The 21,366-nt window shown below is 39.6% G+C and overlaps 2 protein-coding genes across 4 annotated transcripts in view; one reads left to right on the top strand and one right to left on the bottom strand.

Moving 5' to 3' along the window:
• Positions 1–4,469: 4,469 nt before the first annotated feature.
• rp1l1a (rp1 like 1a) overlaps positions 4,470–21,366 on the bottom strand; it is a 33,144-nt gene continuing 16,247 nt past the window's right edge. Inside the window, exon 11 of the mRNA XM_041978484.1 lies at positions 4,470–4,482. The gene's annotated coding sequence lies outside the window, so the exon portion shown is untranslated. The remainder of the gene's footprint in view (positions 4,483–21,366) is intronic.
• Positions 5,007–20,539, top strand: gckr (glucokinase (hexokinase 4) regulator). 3 transcript variants are annotated; one of them, XM_041978500.1, is made up of 19 exons: positions 5,007–5,161; positions 6,271–6,420; positions 6,501–6,569; positions 6,648–6,716; positions 6,959–7,032; positions 8,721–8,787; positions 8,878–8,931; positions 9,018–9,112; positions 9,198–9,303; positions 9,408–9,526; positions 11,647–11,745; positions 14,611–14,708; positions 14,805–14,881; positions 16,308–16,404; positions 16,475–16,578; positions 16,657–16,740; positions 17,041–17,181; positions 18,724–18,858; positions 18,962–20,539. In XM_041978500.1, exons 1-19 carry the CDS (start codon positions 5,120–5,122, stop codon positions 19,073–19,075), a joined length of 1,794 nt encoding a protein of 597 aa, XP_041834434.1. In that variant the 5' UTR covers positions 5,007–5,119; the 3' UTR covers positions 19,076–20,539. The 3 variants fall into 3 exon arrangements, with proteins under 3 accessions (XP_041834434.1, XP_041834433.1, XP_041834435.1); XM_041978499.1 differs by having other exon boundaries at positions 17,038–17,181; XM_041978501.1 differs by lacking the exon at positions 8,878–8,931 and having other exon boundaries at positions 17,038–17,181.

Below are 21,366 nucleotides of genomic sequence, written 5' to 3'. Positions count from 1 at the left end.
TCCGCTTATCCGGAGTCGGGTCGCGGGGGCAGCTGCCTAAGCAAGGAAACCCAGACTTCCCTCTCCCCGGCCTCATTCACCAGCTCATCCGGAAGGATCCTGAGGCGTTCCCAGGCCAGCTGAGAGATGTAGTCCGTCCAGTGCGTCCTAGGTCTTCCCCGGGGCCTCTTTCCGGTGGGACGTGCCGGGAACACCTCACCAGGGAGGCGTCCAGGAGGCATCCTGACCAGATGGCTGAGCCACCTCATCTGGCTGCTCTCAATGTGGAGGAGCAGCGGCTCTACTCTGAGCCCCTCCCAGATCACCGAGCTTCTCACCCTATCTCTAAGGGAGAGCCCGGCCACCCTGCGGAGAAAACTCATTTAGGCCGCTTGTATTCGCAGTCTTGTTCTTTCGGTCATTACCCACAGCTCATGACCATAGGTGAGGGTAGGAACGTAGATTGACAGGTAAATCGAGAGCTTTGCCTTTTGGCTCAGCTCCTTCTTCACCATGACAGACCGATGCAGAGTCTGCATCACTGCAGACGCCGCACCGATCCTTCCCTCACTCGTGAACAAGACCCCGAGATACGTGAACTCCTCCACTTGGGGCAAGACCCTATTGCAGACCCGGAGAGAGCACTCCACCCTTTTCAGGGTTTCACAAAAACAACCAAAGTACCAGATACACACACACAAAAAAACTAAACAAAAGTGTATAAACCCACTGGACAACTCAGTGACTGTGTCAGCATGCAGAGGATGAGGAATAAGGAGTGATCAGAGAGGAGTGTGATCCAAACGCCACAGAGGCTAGAGGCAGACTAGGGCGGCCCAGAGACCCGGGCTAGCAGCGGCAATCCTGGAGCACGAACCCAAGCCACCCCACCACAAAGATGACCACCCCGAGGGTGGCAGAGAAAGGCCCCAGCCAGAGCCCCCCATGGTCATGGGGCACAGGCCCCGGCGGGCCAAGATCGGCAGCCGCCAACCCTGCCAGGCACTGGCCATCCAGGGCAGCCAAAGCGACGGGTCCAGGGCCCCAAGAGCCCAGAAGCCCCGCACTGCACCATGCCTAGAAGGACCAGACCCCCCAGACAACCCTCTGGCGTGGGCCAGCACCCACCCCAGTGTTCCAGCAGCACATCGACTCTTACTTCTTTTTCCTGTGGTGATGAGTCTAGCTGCAGCATTTTGAATCTGTTGGAAGTGATGAAAGCGGCTCTCACTGAGGCAGGAGCAAAATTCATCTAAAATGCATGCCTAACTATTTGTAAGTCAGCAGTCGAAAGACATGCCCTGATTTTAACGATGGTCTTAAGCTGGTAGAAACAAGTGAGGTGTATAAAGTGTAGTCACTAAAGAGAAAAGCCAGAATTATTTATATAGTTTCTCAGTGCTACAGTGTTGAATATGAATCAGTTTCAAACTTTCTTTCTAATGTGACCTCAAACATTAACATTACCTTGGTACCTTTGTCCCATTTACAAAGAGAAGAGAGCACTTTTAATATACATAATGGTTCAAGGCATTTGGTGCCCTTTCATGATTCTTACCACAATGCCATCTGCATTCAGTCTGAGCAAAGGTTTAAGGGTGTCCAAAGTTGGTTCTCGAGGGCCACAATCCTGCAGGTTTTAGATGTCTCTCTGTTCCAATACAGCTGATTCAAAAGATCTCCTTATTCAACATCACTGGTTGCTGAATGTACAAAAGATACTGCTTCTTAAATGCCAGCCTGACTGCCGCAGGTATTTAAAGACCTTTATAAATAACATTCTAGTGTTGGAAAAGGGAATAAACATAGCTTAATGCCATTTAATGTTTATTTCATTCAGCACTCTGACGCAGTTTGATGCTCATGCTCTTATTTCTGCAGCAAGACTTTGGCATTGTGTGATGTTGACACAATTTTAAGCAAAGACAAAAGATAAGCCAATCTTTATATAATCACATATTTTACTGTGATGCAGCGGGTTTCTGTACATCAAACATATAACAGTAAAAACAGCAGCGCTGAAAACAAGTGGAACAAAATCCATTTCCTTCTGCAGCTTTAATGAGCCATGTTCTTTCTCCGAGTTTTCTAACAAAGAGACGGTGAAATATTGACTTTCTTTCTTCTTTGGGAAGTTTGAGAATAATAAACAAGTGGGATGGAAGAGCTAACAGCCTCTTCACAATTGAAGCATCTTCCATGATGTGCTACCGTGGGTCAATGCGGGTTTCAGTTAGAAAGATTAGCTTAAGGGAAGGAGAACTTGTTTACGAAGGCTTTCCATGAGCAAGACTCTTACTTTAATGCACCGGTAAATGTTACTGAGAGGAAAGATAAAATAGAAATAAAAAAAATAGCAGTTTTCACCAGCTGAGGCATGAAGAGAACAAAAGACTTTCAGCTTGAGGTCCTCCTCTTGCATCATGTATGACATTGTAATTTGTTGGCCAACATATCTGCTGCCTCATGCAGTGGGAGCGATGTGTTTGGTTTGAAAGAATTGCAGCAGCAGAGTCAGCATCCTGAGGGAAGCCACTCAAAGTCAGAACAGAACGTGGGAGGGGTCATGGAGAATCTTGCAAACTGCTCACAAAGTGATGAAAGTGCTCTGACCGGGAGTCCAGTGATCCTGGAGCAGACTTTCATCACGTTGTGCTGACATGTTCTGTGACGCAGGCTGCTGTACCAGCAGGTAATGAAGGTGACGAAGCTTTCGATGAAAGAGTGGTAGAACATCCTGAGGATGTCCTTGCTTGAGCTTTCTCAGGAGGAGCTGCTGACATCTCTGTAGAATGTCCACTGTGTTGGAGGCTAAATTTAAGGCGCTATGTCCAGGTATTTGTACTCTTCCACCACCTCAACCGTCTGCCTGACTTGTGCTTACAGATCCTGCAGCCAGCTCCCTCAGCTCACTGGAAAAGGTTATCACCATGTCTTTGGTCTTGCCAATGTTTAACTCCAGAGAGACATTATCACACCACTGCTGAGTTGGTGGTGTGAGGAGCGAGGCGGGAGCGACAGGTGAACTGTGTACATGCACTTCACATGAGTTTGGGTGGGAGGTTCTGCAGTCATCAGTGTACAGGATGAAAAGCTGAGGTGACAGGACGCAGCCTTCAGGAGAGCCAGTGAAGGTGAAGGAGAGGTCGGAGAAGGTCTTATTGATCATCGCCCTCTGTGTGCTCTTGGTCAGGATGTCGTCCAGATGGAAGCATCTCCGCCAGAATGTGTGGTTGCAGTGTGTTGAATGCAGATGAAAAGTCTGCCAACAGGAGTCAGGCTGCAGTGTTTTGGAGTTCCAGATGTTTGTGAATGGTTTGTTTGTTATAAATACTTTAGCATCATCAACCCCCTTGCTTACCCAGTACGCACACTGGAGAGGATCCATGAGAGGTTCAGTCACCTTGCTGATGTGGTTCATTATGAGCCTCTCTATGATTTTCATTAGAAGTGAGGTGCGAGCCACTGGCCTGATGTCGTTTAGGGTTTTGACCAAGGTCTTCATAGGAATGGAGACCACAATTAAGGGTTCTTTGAGTTGGGAGAAGAAGGTGGTGAGGTCATTGGGGGGGTTGGTGGGCTGCGACCTGCTATCTGGATGGTCCTATGATTGGAGGAAGCAGCAGCCATGTTGGCAAAAGATTGTTTAGGCTCTGTGGGTTGTGGTCCACATCCAGTCAGACTGGTTAGCTGTGATTCCTAAGCTGTTAAGACTTGTCTTGTACTCAGTGTTGTGTTTATCCTTCATCATACAACAGATGCTAACATATAGCTGTAGCTGTATTCAATGCATGCAACTACAATTAAAATTATATTGCCTTTAATATTAAACTGTGTGTTTGATACAGAACATCTTGGTTGATGCAGATAAATTATGACGAAGCTACATCCTGGTTTTGACTTATCACACAACCCACATATACAGCTTTAGTGTTGGACTGACTCAGAAAGGTTGACACCAAACTGTACTTCAGATGTCATTAATAATCAGTGTTAGCTGGTAATGAGTAACACAAATTCATCACTACAGACAGTCAGTGGCCTTCAGCAAATAATTCTATGTAAAATAAAAAACTGAACAGGAGTTGCAAAGTGACTAATTTTATTAGCCTTTTCTTTCTTGATGAAGCACGATGTGAAAAATATCCCTGCCGTTGTGTCACTGACAGCAGTTAGCCGGCAGTTATGAGAGACTGCAGTGGGAGTTTGGAGGAGTGATGAAATGTATCAGACTCCACAATCTGGTGTGGTGTAAATATTACCACACTGCCCAGAATCAGTTGGATCTGTGGTGTACTAGGGTTGAAATACATGTTCAAAATGAAATGAAAAGAATTTAAACCAGACATCCTTTATTAATCCCCTGATATTTACAAATTGGTATAATTTTATTTATTTATTTTTTTAGAATTAGTTGTTAATAATCTTATTTTGGCTTTTAAGAGTAAAGATTTCCTGTATCTCTGTCGTGCAGCTGCTTGAAGAAGCCTCTGACTGAACACACTAGTGTTTCCTCGCTGTTATATAGAGCAGTCTTACCCAAACTTGGGGGCCAGAAAAAAACATAATAGTTTAATCAGTGAAATTAGCATTTTAATTTTTTACGCATTAATAAATAAGTAACAAAGTTGTAACTCATGGCATATTAAAAATCTGAATTTGGCATAATTTGGCATCACAATCACCAACACCCAACATTATCTTGGGGAGTGTGGCTCAAAAAGTTTGTAATCACTGCTCTACACAACACAGTGAAGAAACAAAGCTGTCCAGTGGAAGACTTTTATAATTCAATACTATACAGAAAAGTTCAGATTCTTCCTGCCAGCAGTCATCACCCTCCACAACAAGGACTTATCTTCCTCTAATTAATTAATTTTATTTAAAAAAAATACTATAACATTAAAATTTCCCTCTGGGATGAAATATTTTCATTTTAATTTCTAAAGAACTGCTCAGGATGTCTGGGTACTGCTGTTGGTATATTTGTCTCTTCACTTCTTCCTCTCAAAGGTCCACAAGTGAACTTTGCTGTCACAGACAAAAGTGCGCTTGTAGTTTTAATCTCTAAAAGGGTCCACAGGGGGATATTTGTCGAGTAGCTAACGGTTTTTAGCAGAAGAGTACAGACTTGTGTACAATGGCAGGACATGAAAGCCAATCCACGAAGCGGCATTGGGAAGTAAGTCTAAGGAATGTGGAAAACTGCTGTGGGACGTGTTTTCTCTGAAACCTGTTAACTAAAGCAGGAAGTTGGTGAGCTTAGCCAGCATCCAGACTAGATACCAGGTGATATGCAAGGCTAACGCTGTGACCGACTATGAAAGTAAATACTGTCATCAATAAACGGGATTTACGAGCTTTGAAAATTAGTCAGCAGCAGAAAGTCCGACCAAAACTAAAACAAACACACCAAAACCGAAAGTGAAACTTAAAACGCAGCTTTATAAACAGCTCTAAAACTCTTTAAGTAGGCGGAAACAGGTAAATTTGGTATCATATTGTCTTAGTAGCAGTCTTTTTTATGCGAAAAAAGTGCCTTGTTTAGTGAAGGAAAGCTCACGGCTTCATTTTGGGCGGACACGTACGTGCGTTCACAGACGCAGGGGCGTTTTTAAGACCTTGAAACGTTGGGGGCTTAGCCCAGAAATGATTTGGTTTTTATACAACAGTTCCATCATTTACATAATAAAAAGAACCAATTTAAGATGTTTTAAACAGTAATTTATATTTTCTAAAAATTAAGTGCAACTTAAGGTCTCGTTACATTCTATTGTTATACTATTGTATATTAACTATTTACAAGCTCATGTATTTGAGTTTCTTTTTTATTCTGTAACACAAGTTGCCTTTGAACTGTGTCAAAACTGTCTCATTTAAAACTTATCCAGACGTTATGGTGTCTGTTTTGCTGCACTTTTCACCACTCAGTCCTGCTTATTGGCAACCAAAATCACATGCAATTTTTAAAATGCAATTTCAGCACAAAACTGTTGCAGTCCCAAACTCAGATAATATAATTAATAATAAAACATTTATATCACATTGAAAGGCAGTCATTAAATGATAAAGTTAATCTAATTTTGGGCCATTAAACAGTTTTCTTACCCATTATATATGGTTAACCATTTTTCTTGAGTAACAACATCCCAGTTTCGTTACCACTGTTTGCCAAAAATCATAAAATCACTTAAGCTAGGTAAATCACTTAAATGGATGTTTTCTAATAATTACAGCGAAACTAGGAAAAAGGGGGAATCCTATTCTTTACAGCATTTTTTTCTTCCACAGTCTGCAGATTACGAGCCTTCACTTCCTGTTACAGAGAAGTCCAACCCTCTAACATGTGATATCGACAGAGCTTCAGCTAACAGCATTGTGAGGATGTTGCAGGTCTGCGATGCAGAGATTTTTATAAAAGAAACCGGATCAAGCTACCAGGTAAAGGCATTCTGTTAGAAATGAGCATCCTGCATGAGTAAAATAGCCTCTGAGGAAATAAAATGAAATGTCATTTATAGAGACTTCTGAGTGACCAGGTGGTGAAAACGTTAATGGATGTAGCAGAGAGGGTGGAGCTCATACTGAAGGTATCCTTTCCATCACTGTACTGTTTCTGCTGGTCACTCTGGCATAAGTTAAAATGGCCTCTTCTCTTCCTTTACCAGGATCCTCAGGACAGCCTTGTTGTATTGAGCGGCTGTGGGACTTCTGGTCGACTGGCTTTCCTCATCACGGTAAAAGTTGTCCTGAAATGCTCACCATGATTTTTTTAAGCCCCCTGGATGCCAGGAGTAAGGATGCAAACAGCTGCTCCACAGCACTCACTTGAATGTTTCATAATGGAAATGGAAAAAGCAGGCAGAGCAATGCTTGTCATATCAGAAAAATATCCCCTGGTTAAATATTTTATTCAAATTTTCTGTGAAAAATTAATATCCTATGAGCTATGTTTTGTATTCTTTATGTGTGTTGTTAGTCAGGTTTCAACAGATCTCTGAGGCAGCTGAACCACAGTTTGGTCTATACCTACATCATTGCAGGAGGGGACAGGTAGGTTTGGGTGGGGGTTATTTGCTGGTTCTATTACAATGTAAGCTTGATGGCTATGCTAATACAGTTCCTTGAAAAGTTATTTCACCCCCTTAAATCATTTTTCAGATTTTATTGAAATTTAAATGAGGATTTATTGGAATGTTGTGTAATGTATTTGCACAAACTAATTAGGAGGAAAAATATCTTATACGTTTGACCCTTTGAACCCCGTGCCTAATTGTTTAGGCCTCTGCTTGAAAATTGCATAGCCATACTTACAAGGTCTGTTTGATACTTTTAGAGTCATAGTAAAGGCAACACTTGTGAGATTTGTTAAGATAGGTAAATAAAAGTATATCTGTTGGTGGTGGAGAATAAATGAAGATGGCACAGTGCACAAATGTTGGGCTTGCCTGAAAGAAAAAAACAAAAAAAACTTTCAGAATGAATATGAATATCTCCTTGGATGGATGCAGCTGTAGGTCCAAACCACTATCAGATCAGAAAACATTTTATGAACATTATCTCTACAAAGGTCAACTCGGATAAAGTGAAGCAGAACAAAATTAGAGGTTTTAATACAGATAGTTCAGGTGAGGTTTCCAAAATGGTCATTTTGGCACCGTCTATTCTCAAAGTCTCAAAGACCTTAAATTTTAAAATAAGAAAAAATAAAGAAGAAATAAAAAGTGAATAAGTAATTGTTGACTTATTATAAGATCTCCACAGCAGAGATTGGACTGATTTTAGGATGCATATAATCCACTTTATGGAACAGTGACCGGAATCAAAGCTAACACGCACAGTGCCCACTATGAAGCATGGTGGTGGCAGGATTATGCTGTTGCAATAACTTTTATCAGCAGGGCCTAGGAAACAGCCATATTCCTAAGAAAAAAAGCCTTTTTTTGTTAGTCTTCTACAGAACTGAGATGGAGCTTCAGTATTCAGAATGACCCCCAAGCAACACTCATTCGGTTTAAAGTAGCAGTACGTAACCTTTGCGACTCCAAATATCTGTGCATCTGATTTATTTTGATGGTACACTGATGTTTATTATGTTCATTCCTGGAGCCATCGTTGCTCTGCAGCTTCCCAAAGTTGAGAAAATGCACTTCAAAACTTTTTTTCCTGCTCAGCGCTTCATTTTGAAGCAGCTTTTTGCTTTACAAAACTGTGTCACACGCTAGCAACTGGATATCAACACACTTGCCAATTTGAATGTGCACGATGGCTGATTCAGCAAAGAAACTTAAGAAGACATTATCAGAGGAAGCAAGGAAAAGACAGAGAAAAAGGGACAGATCAGGAAATAAGACAAGAGTCAACATTGGACTGGCTTTTACCGACAGCAGAGATCTCAAAGAAGATACAGGAAGCAATTATGCTATTAGCCATTGCAAGGTGGCTCCAAAATGAGTCACTTTTACCTCAAAACACAACCAAAATATTAAGCATAAAGTACATGTCCATTGCCTTTAAATTTTTCTGTAATAATAATATAGAAATGCTTTATGTATAAGCCCAATAACTGCAGAAAAACCCCACCAGCCTGTTATTTATTCACCTTTTAATAAGCAGAACTGGTGTGGAGCTTCTTAAATCTGGCAACTTTGAGCTGGTGCTATGGCAGCAAAACGCGTATGAAGAATTTTGTGGTACCTCTTTCAGACACTTTCATTTATCTTTCTTTCCATTTTCCTCAGAGCTCTGCTTTCCTCCCAAGAGGCTCCTGAAGACGACCCCACACTGGGCATGCTTAGTCTGAAGAAGGTCAGTGTTTGAGAGAAAATAGAATGAACATGTTAGTGGTAAAGGTCTTGGAGCTTTGCTAGTAAACTGAATGATTTTGGTTTTCTGCAGGTGTGTGAGGGAAAGAAGAGAGTCCTGTTCATCGGCATTTCCTGTGGATTATCTGTAAATTTGCCTTCTCCTGCAGAACTAGATCACATAATCATTCTAAATTATCTGTTATATTGTTTGTATAATTTCTGGCCCTGCAGGCTCCATTTGTGGCAGGCCAGCTGGACTTCTGCATGCAGCATCCTGAAGTTTACACTCCTGTACTGCTAGGCTTTAACCCTGCACATCAAGCCAGGTGTGTGAGTGTGTACACATCTGTTTAATCCTTATTCCTTTAAATAATTTAATAAACATACCTCTATTTTTCACATGATGTGCAGAGCTGAGCCCATACAAGGCTGTACATTCACATTTCGCAGCATTGTGCAAAGGATGCAAGAGCTCGTCCAAAGGCGACAGGCTTTCCTCATCAACCCGGCGGTCGGGGTACATGTTCACATTCTTTCGCCGCCTGTTCAGGTTGCATTTGTGTCAAGGCTCAAAATGTGCCGTGACTCAGCGTGCACGGATATGTGTGTGTGTCCACTCAGCCGGAAGCCATCAGCGGCTCTTCCAGGATGAAGGGAGGCAGCACCACTAAGATTCTCCTGGAGGTCATCCTGTCTGCTGCTCACGCTGCCACTTTCTCCAGCACACCAATCACTTACAAGTAAGAATGGAGAAATTGTCTAAATGAGTTAATTTTCAGTTACATGTACTCGTGGATGTTTCCATTTTAGTTTCCCAGTCAGTGCTGGCATGATTTAAACCCTCATTTAACCACGGATATCTCCGGCTAAATTTAGACCACTTTTACCCCGAGCAGTTTAGCCCTTATCACTTTAGTTTTATATATAAAAAACAACTGTTATATGTGAGATGGACAGCTGGTTCTTGGTGAATTAATTTGCACTTAACTAAAGATGATATACTGTAGATCTACACTTACACATTTAGCATAATTCTAAAAGTTATAGCTTGAAGTTCTTCAAAGATTTATCTTTGAAACAGGTGACAGTCTTCCCCGTGGAAGGAGTTTAAAAAAATAAAATACATTTTTTCTCAGTCAAAGCTGGAAACAGACATTGAACATCTGTAACCTTCAGGTTCATGACAGCATGGGCTCCAAAAGACCTCATGAAACAAATGAAACATGCCAAGAAGACTTACAGTATCACCAAGATCCAGGAACATCACAGACTTCCCTCAGCTTATGTAAAGATGGACAAAATAAAACGTCCCTGTGATCAGACGAATGAAAATCATCACTGTTTTGATTCAATAACTATAATAATCATGATAATCAAATATTACATGATGATAAATGGCACATAAAAGGCCAGTTCATCTTAAAGACATATTTCATGAGAAGTGATGAAAAAGTTAACCTGAACATGAAAAGGACTCAGAGCTTGAGGGTCCTACGTGGTGTCATAGCTATTCCTAGGACTGAACTCTTCTGGAAGGAGATGTCTGATGGTTCTCCAGGTATCTGTTGGAGCCACTTCTCCAGTGTGGGGCACATGGCCCCCATTGCTCCAATGACCACTGGTACTACTGTTGCCTTCACGTTCCGAACTTTCTCCAGCTCTTCCCTGAGTCCTTGGTGTCTCTCTAGGTTCTCATGTTCCCTTTTCCTGATATTTTCATCATTGAGGATGGCTACATCCATCACTACGGCTTTCCTTTGCTGCTTATCCATGATCACTATGTCACCACCATTTTGTCAGTCTGTACCTGGAGGTCCCACAGGATCTAAGCCCTCTCATTTTCCACCACCTTATGAGGTGTTTCTCATTGTGACCTAGGGCTCCAGTCTATATTCTGCACAAATGTTTTTGTACACTATGCCGGTTACTTGGCTATGGCGTTCTCAGTAATTCTTCTCCTGCAAGTATCTTGCACCCTCAACAATTTGCACCTGGGATCCTGCCTGGGGTGGTAGACCTGGGTCTCTATTGCTCCAATGCTTCAATCCAGCCCTCTCTAGTCATTGGTAGGACTTGTTCATAGTCACCATTTTAGCTATCTGTCTGTGGTACTTACATATATATATATATATATATATATATACATATATATATATATATATATATATATATATATATATATATATATATATATATATATATATATATAGTTTAAGTGGGGTTTAAAGTGCTTATAGTCTTTGGACGGATTCTTAAGATTAGAAGAAAATCAGACTCCATTAGTGGGCCTGACTTATCCTCACAGCACCTCTGGGTGCAGAGAGTCTCCTTCTTTGCACCCAGAGGACCTGCTCGCTGTTTTCTAAGTGCTTCTTTGTGTTCGTAGCTGACAACCTTCAGCCTCCTCTTTAACAGAAACCTGAAAACCTGAAACAAGTTTTACACATTACTGTTGATCGTACATACTTCTGGGAGTCGGTGCTGCTTGGTCGAATGGAGCTCCCATTCGTTGGTGCCACATATTGTACATAATGTTAAAACATTTTGAGTTTGAGTGGCCTTAATGTGGTACTTACAGAAATTACTTGACAATAATTTGTTTTTTATGTAATTACAATTTATGCATAAAACAAGCCAAAGCTGTGCCATAAAATGAAGCTGGACAGAGTTTAAACAGCATTTATTCATCAATAACATTTTCTCATGCACTTCTATTGCTTTTTATTGTGTGCTGCTGACCCCTAGAGGACACTGCAGGATACAGCGAATCTGATAACGGTGCCTTTAGAAGTATAAGGTATACACGTAGCATACATTAGGATGCATTTCTGATTGTCTCTTTTTCTTTTCTTTCTGATAGTGGTATTCTACAGCATTTGAGAGAATATGAGAAAACTCTGGACATCACATACTCACAGAGAGAGGGGATAATTACTCTGGTGGAGGCTGCTGGACAGAGGTGAAGTGTCTCGCTTTAAATATATTCAAGCCCTGAATTTTATATAACATGATAATCTGACACAAAATGCTTTAATTTATAGAAGGGTTTCAGTTAAAAGCTGTCAGTAAAGGTTAGAGGTGAAATAGTCCCTGAAGTTCATACTAAAACTCAGTGCAGTTTAACATAAATATCTGTCAGTAAATCCTTATGACTAAGTATTTAGTTTACAGTAAAACTGTGAAGCCAAATCCCTCAAAACAGCTCAAATTAATTGCAGGATGGGTGTGTTGGACTGAAAGTACAGCAGCAGTTGTGTGTGTGTTTATTATTTCTTTCCTTAATGGATTTTGATTGAACTGTTTAAATCCACAGAGCTGCTGATTTAGAATTAGCAGGGAAAAAATGGTTGTGGGGAATTAAATGTGAAACATAAACAAAACCAATAAGAATATTAAAACCTTTAAGTAGTCGACAGTAAACACTCAAAATGATGTAAAAGGTATTTTTCTTGTAGAAATTGCTAATAATTAAAGTAGCACTATGCAGTTTTCTGACCTTGAATGTGTTTCTGTCTCATTTTGATGGCACAATGATTTATTATGTACATTCCCGGAGCCGTTGTGGCACACACTAGCAACTGGATATTTGGCTGTTTTGAACTTGCACCATGGCTGATTCAGCAAAAAAATACAATTAGACATCAGAAAAGTGGAAAAAAAGAAAGGAAGTGAAAGAGCAAGAGACAAGACTTTTACTTGCTTGAGAGAGCTCAGAGAAGAGACAGGATGCAAGATGGATGCTAAATCAGCCGTTAGGTAGGGCTAAAGCGAAAAATTCATTATGAGTGAAGTTTAATCAAAATGAGTCAAAAACATATTTTTAAGGTCAGAAAGTTTCATAGTGCTGCTTTAATGTTGCTTCATTATATAGACCTTAAATTATACCTTGTGTCTGGTGCGTAATGCAGCGTTTTTCTCAACGTCTGTTCAGTTATGGTGCAAACAGTGTGTTTTTGTGCATATGGAAATAGTGTCATAATGACAGCCAACTTTATCAGGTCAATCTGTTCAGTTGCTTGTTAACACAAATAACTAATCAGCCAATCACATGGCAGCATTTCAGTGCATTTAGTCATGTAAACATGGTGAAGACGACTTGCTGAAGTTCAAACTGAACATCAAAATGAGAAAGAAAGGGGATTTAAGGTACTTTGTATTTCAGAACCTGCTGAATTTTCACATACAACCAACTCTGGGGTTTACAGAGAATGTTCTGAGAAGGAGAAAATATCCAGTGAGCAGCGGTTGTCTGGACCCAAATTTCCTGTATATGTCAGAGGAGAATGGGTAGACTGGTTGGAGATGATAGAAATAAGCGCTGGTTTTAACCAAGGTCTGCAGAACATCATCTCTGAACACACAACACGGCCAACCTTGAAGCAGATGGGCTACAGCAGCAGAAGACACACCGAGTTCCTCCTGTCAGCTAAGAACAGTAAACAAGATGGAGAAATGTCCCAAGTTATCCAGGGGTATAAGGGCGGAACACAAAGTGAGTCGGATACTCGATCAAATACCACAATTAATTAGCTCAAACATAAAACAAAAGGGTTCACAAAACAAACCGTATCCAGTTCCGCTATGAAAACAATCTAATAAACAAAATACGATCAAATCCAAACTGAAAGTGTCCCGTAATGGGTTAATAATTACTATAACGCTTACGGAACAAAACTAAACTGAAAATGTCCCCTAAAGGGTTACCAATTTATAACCAAAAATGCTACTTCAGCTCAAGCAGGGACGATAGATGCAAACTCAGAACGTAAATCAACTTACTCTTATCACAAGCCAGCAAAAGGCCCACACAGGAAAACTCTGAATCACCACACAAGTCCAAACTCCCAGGCTGGCAAACTGTGTCCCACTGTCCACAGGCGCCCTGATTGTTGTGGCCGGTGCAGGTTTGTAGGAGCGATTCTCCTGGGATTGGTCAGCCATTCCGAAACTGAGGCACAGACCAATCCTGGCGTGGAGAGGGTGGATCCCAGCTGAGATCAGCTGTCAATCATCATCAGGCCCGGCTGCAGCCTTTTAGTCAATCAGTCTCACAGGCTGGAAGGTTGACAGCCATAAGAGATGGAGAAACGTTGCTGGTCTGATGAGTCTCCATTTCAGCTCCACATTCAGATGCTAGACTCAGAATTTGGTAAAAACATGAAAACATGGATCCATCCTGCCTTGGATCAATGCTTCAGACTGCTGCCCTAGTGGTTACAGAGGTGTGCTTGGGTCTGGAGAGCCTGGGTTCAAATCCCCAGACTAGCAACGTAGGTAAAAACCGCTGTGGCTCCCTGCGCAAGGCCCTTAACCACTGACTCCCTGTGCACTGGAATCTGGCAGCCCACTGCTCCTAGCAACTAGGGATGGGTTAAATACAGAGAAAGAATTTCCCCACTGTGGGACTAATAAAGGATTATTAATTTAATTTAATTTGGGCCCCTTATTACCAACGTGGCCTGGTTTTACCACCACAGCCTACCTGAGTATTGTTGCTGACCATTCACTGGACTCACTGGACTCCAACGGCCTCCACAGTCACCAGATCTCAGTCCAATAGAGCAGCTTTGGGATGTGGTGGAAAAGGAGATTCTCATCATGGATGTGCAGCAACTGTGTGATGCTATTGTGACAATATGGAGCAAAACTTCTGAGGAAGGTTTCCACACCTTGTTCCATCTATGACACCAAGAATTAAGGCAGTTCTAAAATGCGCTCCAATCCGGTACTAGCAAGGTGGACCTCGGAATTCAGGCATTTTTCCAGCAGGATCTTCAGCCCATTTACAGCTGAATCATCTGCAACTCTGCTGTGTGGGTTTCAGTTTGCTGTCTGGCGGCCGTTTGTGCTACCTGGGCTGGGGATCCCTGTCTTTACTGGGTCTTATTGATGCCAGCGAGTGTAACCCCACCTTTGGAGCAGGTGAGAGGAGTCCAGCAAACTAGCACCGCTTCATTTCCATCCAGAGGAATACTGTAAGTAATCATTTTGTCCTCCAAATGACTGTCTTTGTTTTAGACTATGAGGATGTTCGAGGCTTTGTCAGCGGTGGATACAAAGAGCTGAACAACAATGAAGGTCCTTTAACTTCTCTGGTATGTAAATGGGAACAATAACGTCTGCTTTAGCAAATTAGCAGCCTCTAGAAAAAACAAAAAGGTAATTACAGCCTCAAAGAAATGTTGAATTTTCACATCTAAGTCGCAGATTTAATAAATACCTGCAGAAAGGCTGTCAGCACTGGTATAACAGAGATTTCTGCACTGGCTTGTTTGCATTTATTAAAACCATTAAAATGTCAGAAATCCAGTAAAATTCAATTATAACAACATTTTTATCTTGCAACGCAGCATGTAAGGAGAAATCTGCCTGCTGCATGACACTGGTAGATAAACCCAGAACGTCTGTTATGTGGAGCACCATTGGACTCATTGTCCTACTTAGGATTTCAAGCCAACTTCAGTATCACTCACAATATACCCCTCTTACACAAAATTTGCTTTACTAGAAACTGCTGAACACATAAAGTTGACATGAATTTTAAGGCTGAAAAATAAAGAAAAGGAAAAATGTTTTTTGGAGTCCCTGCTTCAGCAGCGCCCCCTGGTGTTGGTCTAATTAATTAAAAGAACTGAGTTCCTTCATCTGGTTGCCTCCAGTCTACTCTGTCCTGTACATGGATCATAGTCCTCCTTTAACAATAGAGCATGACAGTAATTAAAAAAAAAAAAAAAAAAGCCGGTAAATGAGTGTTTATAATAATAATATGTATATGTTATCCAGTGTAGATATGTTAATCATTATTTACAATATATGTATTTCAATATATTTATGCATATATTTAAATATATGTGTTCACTACATATTTAGTTATCATTTAAAGTATTCTTTATCTTTTTTTATTTATTTATTTATTTATACTTTTTTTATAAAAAATGAATTCTTTATCTTTCATAATCATAAACAATATAAATAATTTAAAATAAAGAATGTTTATTATTATTTCATTGTCATTATTTATTTGATATAATAGTAATACTAATAGTAATTATAGTAATAATATTAATAAAAAATTATCTGTTATATATGTAAAAATAAATCATTTGAAAATGTGTAAGTATAATTATTTACAATATTTAATATAATTTATTTGTATAAATCAAAAATTTTAGTGTTGATTAATATATATTTCAATAAATATCATTTATGTTTAACTATTACACATATTGTTAATAATATATACCTTGTTTATTATTTTTATTTGTTTAATTTTTAATTATTATTCAGTTTATTATTTGTTTTTATCTGCCTGCCTCCAACCTAGTCCTTCACTCCATCCTGTGATGCTGCTGCTGGCACTTTTTTTCTTAATTACACAACAGTGTGAAAACAGTTTCAATAATTTCATTTCCTGCTTTGTGTTAATTATTTATCCTGGAACTCGATGTATAACAATAACACACAATATCTCCACTATAAATATTTCTACCTTTAGTAAAACCGTTTATGTTTCTCTTTTAGGGTCCTAGTTTCTGCATAGCACATGAGGATTTCCTCCGTCATGTCCTGCCCTGTTTGACTGACAGAGACACTGTCTTCCTCATCTACACACACTCTGGTGAGACAAGCTTGTTTTCTTGTTTTAATGTGACACCGATCAGGTCTGTTTTAACTGCGAATCTCCGCAGACAATGTCAGTGAAGTGTTGAAGTTGGCACAAAAAGTGAGAGAAAAGACCTTGAACCTCCACGCTGTTTACCATCAGTCTGACGGAGACACGGCAGCTGTACAGGTATACATTTACCTGCTCTGCTATCTCAGATCTCTACTTATCCAGCTATGTACTGAGCGATCTGTCTGTCCTTCACAGGATCAAATCAATACGCTGTGTTCATCCACACTCAACTTCACTTGGTTTCGGGGAACTCCTGCTTTAGGGAGCTTACTGCACATGGTACAGAATACACATGGACACATACAAATCAGTACAAGAAGTCACTAGAGCATGACAAGTAACAGCCTTTCCTCATTAACTCCTTTATTCTAGGTCTGCCACCTTATGTAACCTTGCAGAAATACAAACATGGTTTGTCCACAGTTGAATACAAAAAGAGTAACTCTTTCTACTTTCTTTTAGTTGCTGTGGGTCTAATTTTGGAGATCAGATTAGCGTATTTTTAAATAATATTAATAATGTTACCTTTTAGCTAAGCTTGTATAACAAAGAAAATCAATATCTTCTTTCTCTCAGCAGTGGGAGCTGTCCACTAAGCTGGTGCTGAACGCTGTGAGTACTGGAGCTCACATCTTAAAGGGGAAGATATACCAGAACCACATGATGGACGTGCAGGTTAACAACAGCAAACTCTACCGTAGAGCCGCACGTTTACTCCAGGTATCTAAAATAACAGGCAGCACAGAAACAACCTTTTTCCTATTTTCTCCACATCAAAATCCCTTACTAACCATACTAATTTTATTTATAAAGCACCTAAAAACAAGCACAGCTGAAACAAAGTGCTGCACATAAATAAATGCTAAAAACTATAAGAAGCATTTAAAAAACATCAGACATATGTATAAATATATAAGAACTAAACCAAACAAAGGGATTTTGTTTAAAATGTAAACAAAAACAAGATAAAATTATTTGAAAAATCACAAAACTATATATTTTATTGCAGATATAGTATAAACAACATATCAGATGTTGAAACTGAGACATTTTATTATGTAATGGAAAAGCTCATCTGATAGGTTATTAATGTGTTATTGGAAACAAAATATGGGTTCACAGGATTTGTAAATCATTTTATTCAGTTTTTATTTACATTTTACACAGTGTCCCAACTATATTTTAGAATTGGGATTGTATTTAATGATTGGTTTTGCCTGCTGACAACATGTTTTTGTTTTATTTTAAAGGGTAAACAACAGTAGAGTATTAAAATAATGTGCAAAAGTTTTGCATCACTTCTTATTCTTATTCTCTTCTCTGTATTGCCTGGAAAATGGGAAATTTAGTGTTCTTCAACACATCCTGAATCCTCTTAGGCAAGTTCTCCAGGGTTCTTGAAGGACATCCTAAAGCTCCTCTTCAGTTCATTGTCCAGATGATCCCACACTGCTTGGATAATGTTGATGTCCAGTCTCTGGGGAGGATCCATCACCCCATCACACCTGCTGCCTCTGATTTTCAGTCCAGTTCTTGTGTCATGTGACATACCTCAGTCTGTTTCCCTTCTTTAAGAATGGTCTCTTGACAGTCACGTTTCCATGGAGACCATTTTTGATGGGGCTAAGTATACAGCTTCTGTAAAAAGGGGACATGACTTTTAGAGACTGTACTTGTTTTGTCCTCCACTTACCCAGTTTCCCTTTTAGGAACAGATTGCACAACATGCATGTATTTACCATATGCTTCTTTCTTAAGTTAGGTGACGATTTTATGTTTGAATAATTCATGTCAGTCTTAAAAATACTAATTGTAATGATGGTCAGGAGCAAGAGCTGGACTAAAAATAGGGAATAAAGCAACCAATAAGTAAAGAAAACTTTGACTGACCTTCAGAAAGACAGGAAAAGGATTATAGGAATGGCTGCTTGGAAGCAAAAAAGAAAAAAAAAAGATTTTTGCAAAGTACTGTACACTGCAAGCTCATGCATGTGACCTTGAGCTAGTGGTTTTTAGTAATAATAAGCAGAGTTGCAGAGGTCTGCTCAGTTAAACAACTCAAACTAGTGACAAGCAATGTTTATACACACCTGAAACACGTCCAGTCAAACTGCATCTCAATCAGATGAGACATAACTTATTGCTGTATTATTATTGTAAAAATGTGTGTCTAACTCGAAGCTATCTCTTTCACAAAGATAATTTTCGCATGCAACAACAATAAATAGTAAATCTGTATGAAGCTAACTAACTTTATTACAGAAGCTGTCTGGTCGTCCAGAGTCACAATGTGAGGAGGCCCTTCTGAAGGCCGTCTATCGAGTGGACAATCTAACGAAGGACATTACATCCTGCGACATCACCATGCATACTCGTGCTGCCAAAAATGGGAGGAAGGTGGGGAAGCAATAAGATGCAGAGAGAATCAAATGAATGAATGCTGACGGAGGATTGGATGGATGGATAAAAGGTGTTTGTATCATATGTTCTCTCTGTTTAGGTGGTCCCATTGGCTTTGGTCTGTTTGCTGACTGGTTGCTCTGTAAAGGAGGCGGAGTCTCACCTGGAGCAGAGACCCATTGTTAGGGAGGCTGTGGAGGTGTGCTTGTCATAACTGATGTCATTATCAGATTCTGTCCATTCATATGAAATTAATCTATACAAATCACCTGATCGTTCCCATAGACTATGTATGCTATTGTTGGTGAAAACAGGAAGCAGGTGATTGGTTGCTCAGCTGTGACTGCTGACAAACAGATCTCAGTATTTAGTGTAATTATGATGGCCGGTTACACATAATTAACTGTTTTGGTGAAATAAAACAATAACTAACAACACTAGTAGGTGAAGGCCTAAACTCATGGTTGGAGAGGTTAAGCTAGCTGTGAAGGTGCTAAAGGACAGGCTAGTTGATTCCTCCTGCTAAAGCTAAGCTAATCAGCTGCATAGATTTGACACACACATCAATTTGTCATGTAATTATTGTAAAAAGAAAAGAGACATATTTAGATTAATCACAAGCTTCATAAAGAGAAAATACTTTGTATTTCGATGTTTGTTCCTTTTCTCTTTAAGCTAGCTGTTTCCTCCAGCTGTAGCTAAGCTAATTGAAAATTCACAAGTGATGTCACTGCGGCTTTCACTGCCATTTTGGGAGGACCCGGCTATTGTTTTCATTGGCCCTTTTAAGGTTTCTTATTAGTAAACTGTGTTAAAAACATGGAAAAAAGGACTTTACCATGATAAGCTAGCAAGAGAGGTGAAGAGTCGTTACGATGCAGAAACGTTAATTATTATTAACTTAGATCCTTACAATCGGCTGAACAATGCATTAAGAACAACACTGGGACTCATAATCAGAGAACATCAAATGATCGCAGTCTGGTGGAGGACAAATATGTTCTCATGTGCACATGCAGTATCATCCAGATCTGCACTGCTGCATTTTAAATCACGTACTTATTGCGTCTGCAGCCAGTAACCCTTTCTACATGAATTCCCAGGTGTACCACCTCCCATGTTCTCTCATCATCCCGTTCATCTTTCTTAAATGTTGTAAATGCAGCCGTCTTTACTTCTGCTCACATATAGCCCAAACTGTCCTTTATATCCAACCCACGGTCAGTCAGAAGCGCATCAACCAGAGAAGTTTCCATGTCTATATGTAAATGTTTACACAAAATTGACAGATTTTAACTGGATTTTAAGCTTATAACTCTAATGATTCAATGAATTTTTAACTGTGCCTTCAATGAAAGGGACCATACATTTTTTATTATATTGTGAACTAGAAAAATTGTCGGTGTGTATGATTAATACAACAGGGAGTGTTTGAGAAGTTATTTTTAAAATGAAGATGTATAATGTGAGACTGTTGCACGGACTGGAAAGTACACCAGCTGTGTTTTTTTTATCAAATGGAAACAAACGGGAATTCCTCATATATTCAGAAACCTGCAACATATAGACTTTTTTTCCTGTGTTAATTATAAAATCTGTTTCTCTGAATGATCTGTTTGCAGTTTGCCTTTCATGTGTTTCATATGTGATATTGTTCCTTTAAAATTCAGAAAAAGCTGTCAGCTTCTCAGCCTTCATTCATTTACTGTTCCTACTTTATCCTGTTCAAGGTTATGGGAGAGCTGGAGCTTATCCTAGCATGCTAATTTGCCTATTAACGTGAGCATGTTCATTTAAGGCCTTTTATAAGGCAACCCAAGTATTGGGTACACTTTCAGCCACAAATGTCTCTCTTGTTTTGATTAACACATTATTGTTTTTATGATTACTAAGTGTTAATGCCTTGGAAATGCAAGATACAATATGGACGTGATTGGACATGGCAGTGTGATGACAGTTAAAGCTGGAGGTCTAACATCATTTTTTTACAGGCACCAAATACCATTTACGAAATGCAATCCCAATTCTGGTTTTCACTATTTTATTCACAGTTGAACATTGAAAACATATTGAGAGTTAAAGTAATTCACTTTCATTATTTCATGGAAAATATTATTTTAAATTCTTATTTTAAGCTTATTTTAAATTTGATGGAGGAAAAACTGAATAAAGTTGGGAAAGGGCCATGTTTACCAATGTGTAGCATCCCCTCTTTGTTTAACTAGGGTTTCTGTGGCAGAAACTTTCTTGATTAAGCATCACATTCACTACTGATTTTTTGTCATGTCCCCTCTTTACAGAGATTTCTCCAGATTCTTTTCATCTTTTGACATTATGTGCTGTAGGAAAAGGAATTTTGAAAGTCTTTGCAATTTTATGTTGATAAACATTCTGAAATGGCTTTTCAATTAGTAGATGCTTTTTTTTGCAGATTGTTGAGCTGCTCAATCTTAATTCTAAGAGACTCTGTATCTCTAAGGTGCTCTTTTTATACCCAAAAATGCA

The sequence above is a fragment of the Melanotaenia boesemani genome, chromosome 24 (assembly GCF_017639745.1).
Source record: "Melanotaenia boesemani isolate fMelBoe1 chromosome 24, fMelBoe1.pri, whole genome shotgun sequence".
In the NCBI taxonomy this organism is placed as follows: domain Eukaryota; kingdom Metazoa; phylum Chordata; class Actinopteri; order Atheriniformes; family Melanotaeniidae; genus Melanotaenia; species Melanotaenia boesemani.
This window is presented reverse-complemented; position numbering and strand designations above follow the sequence as displayed.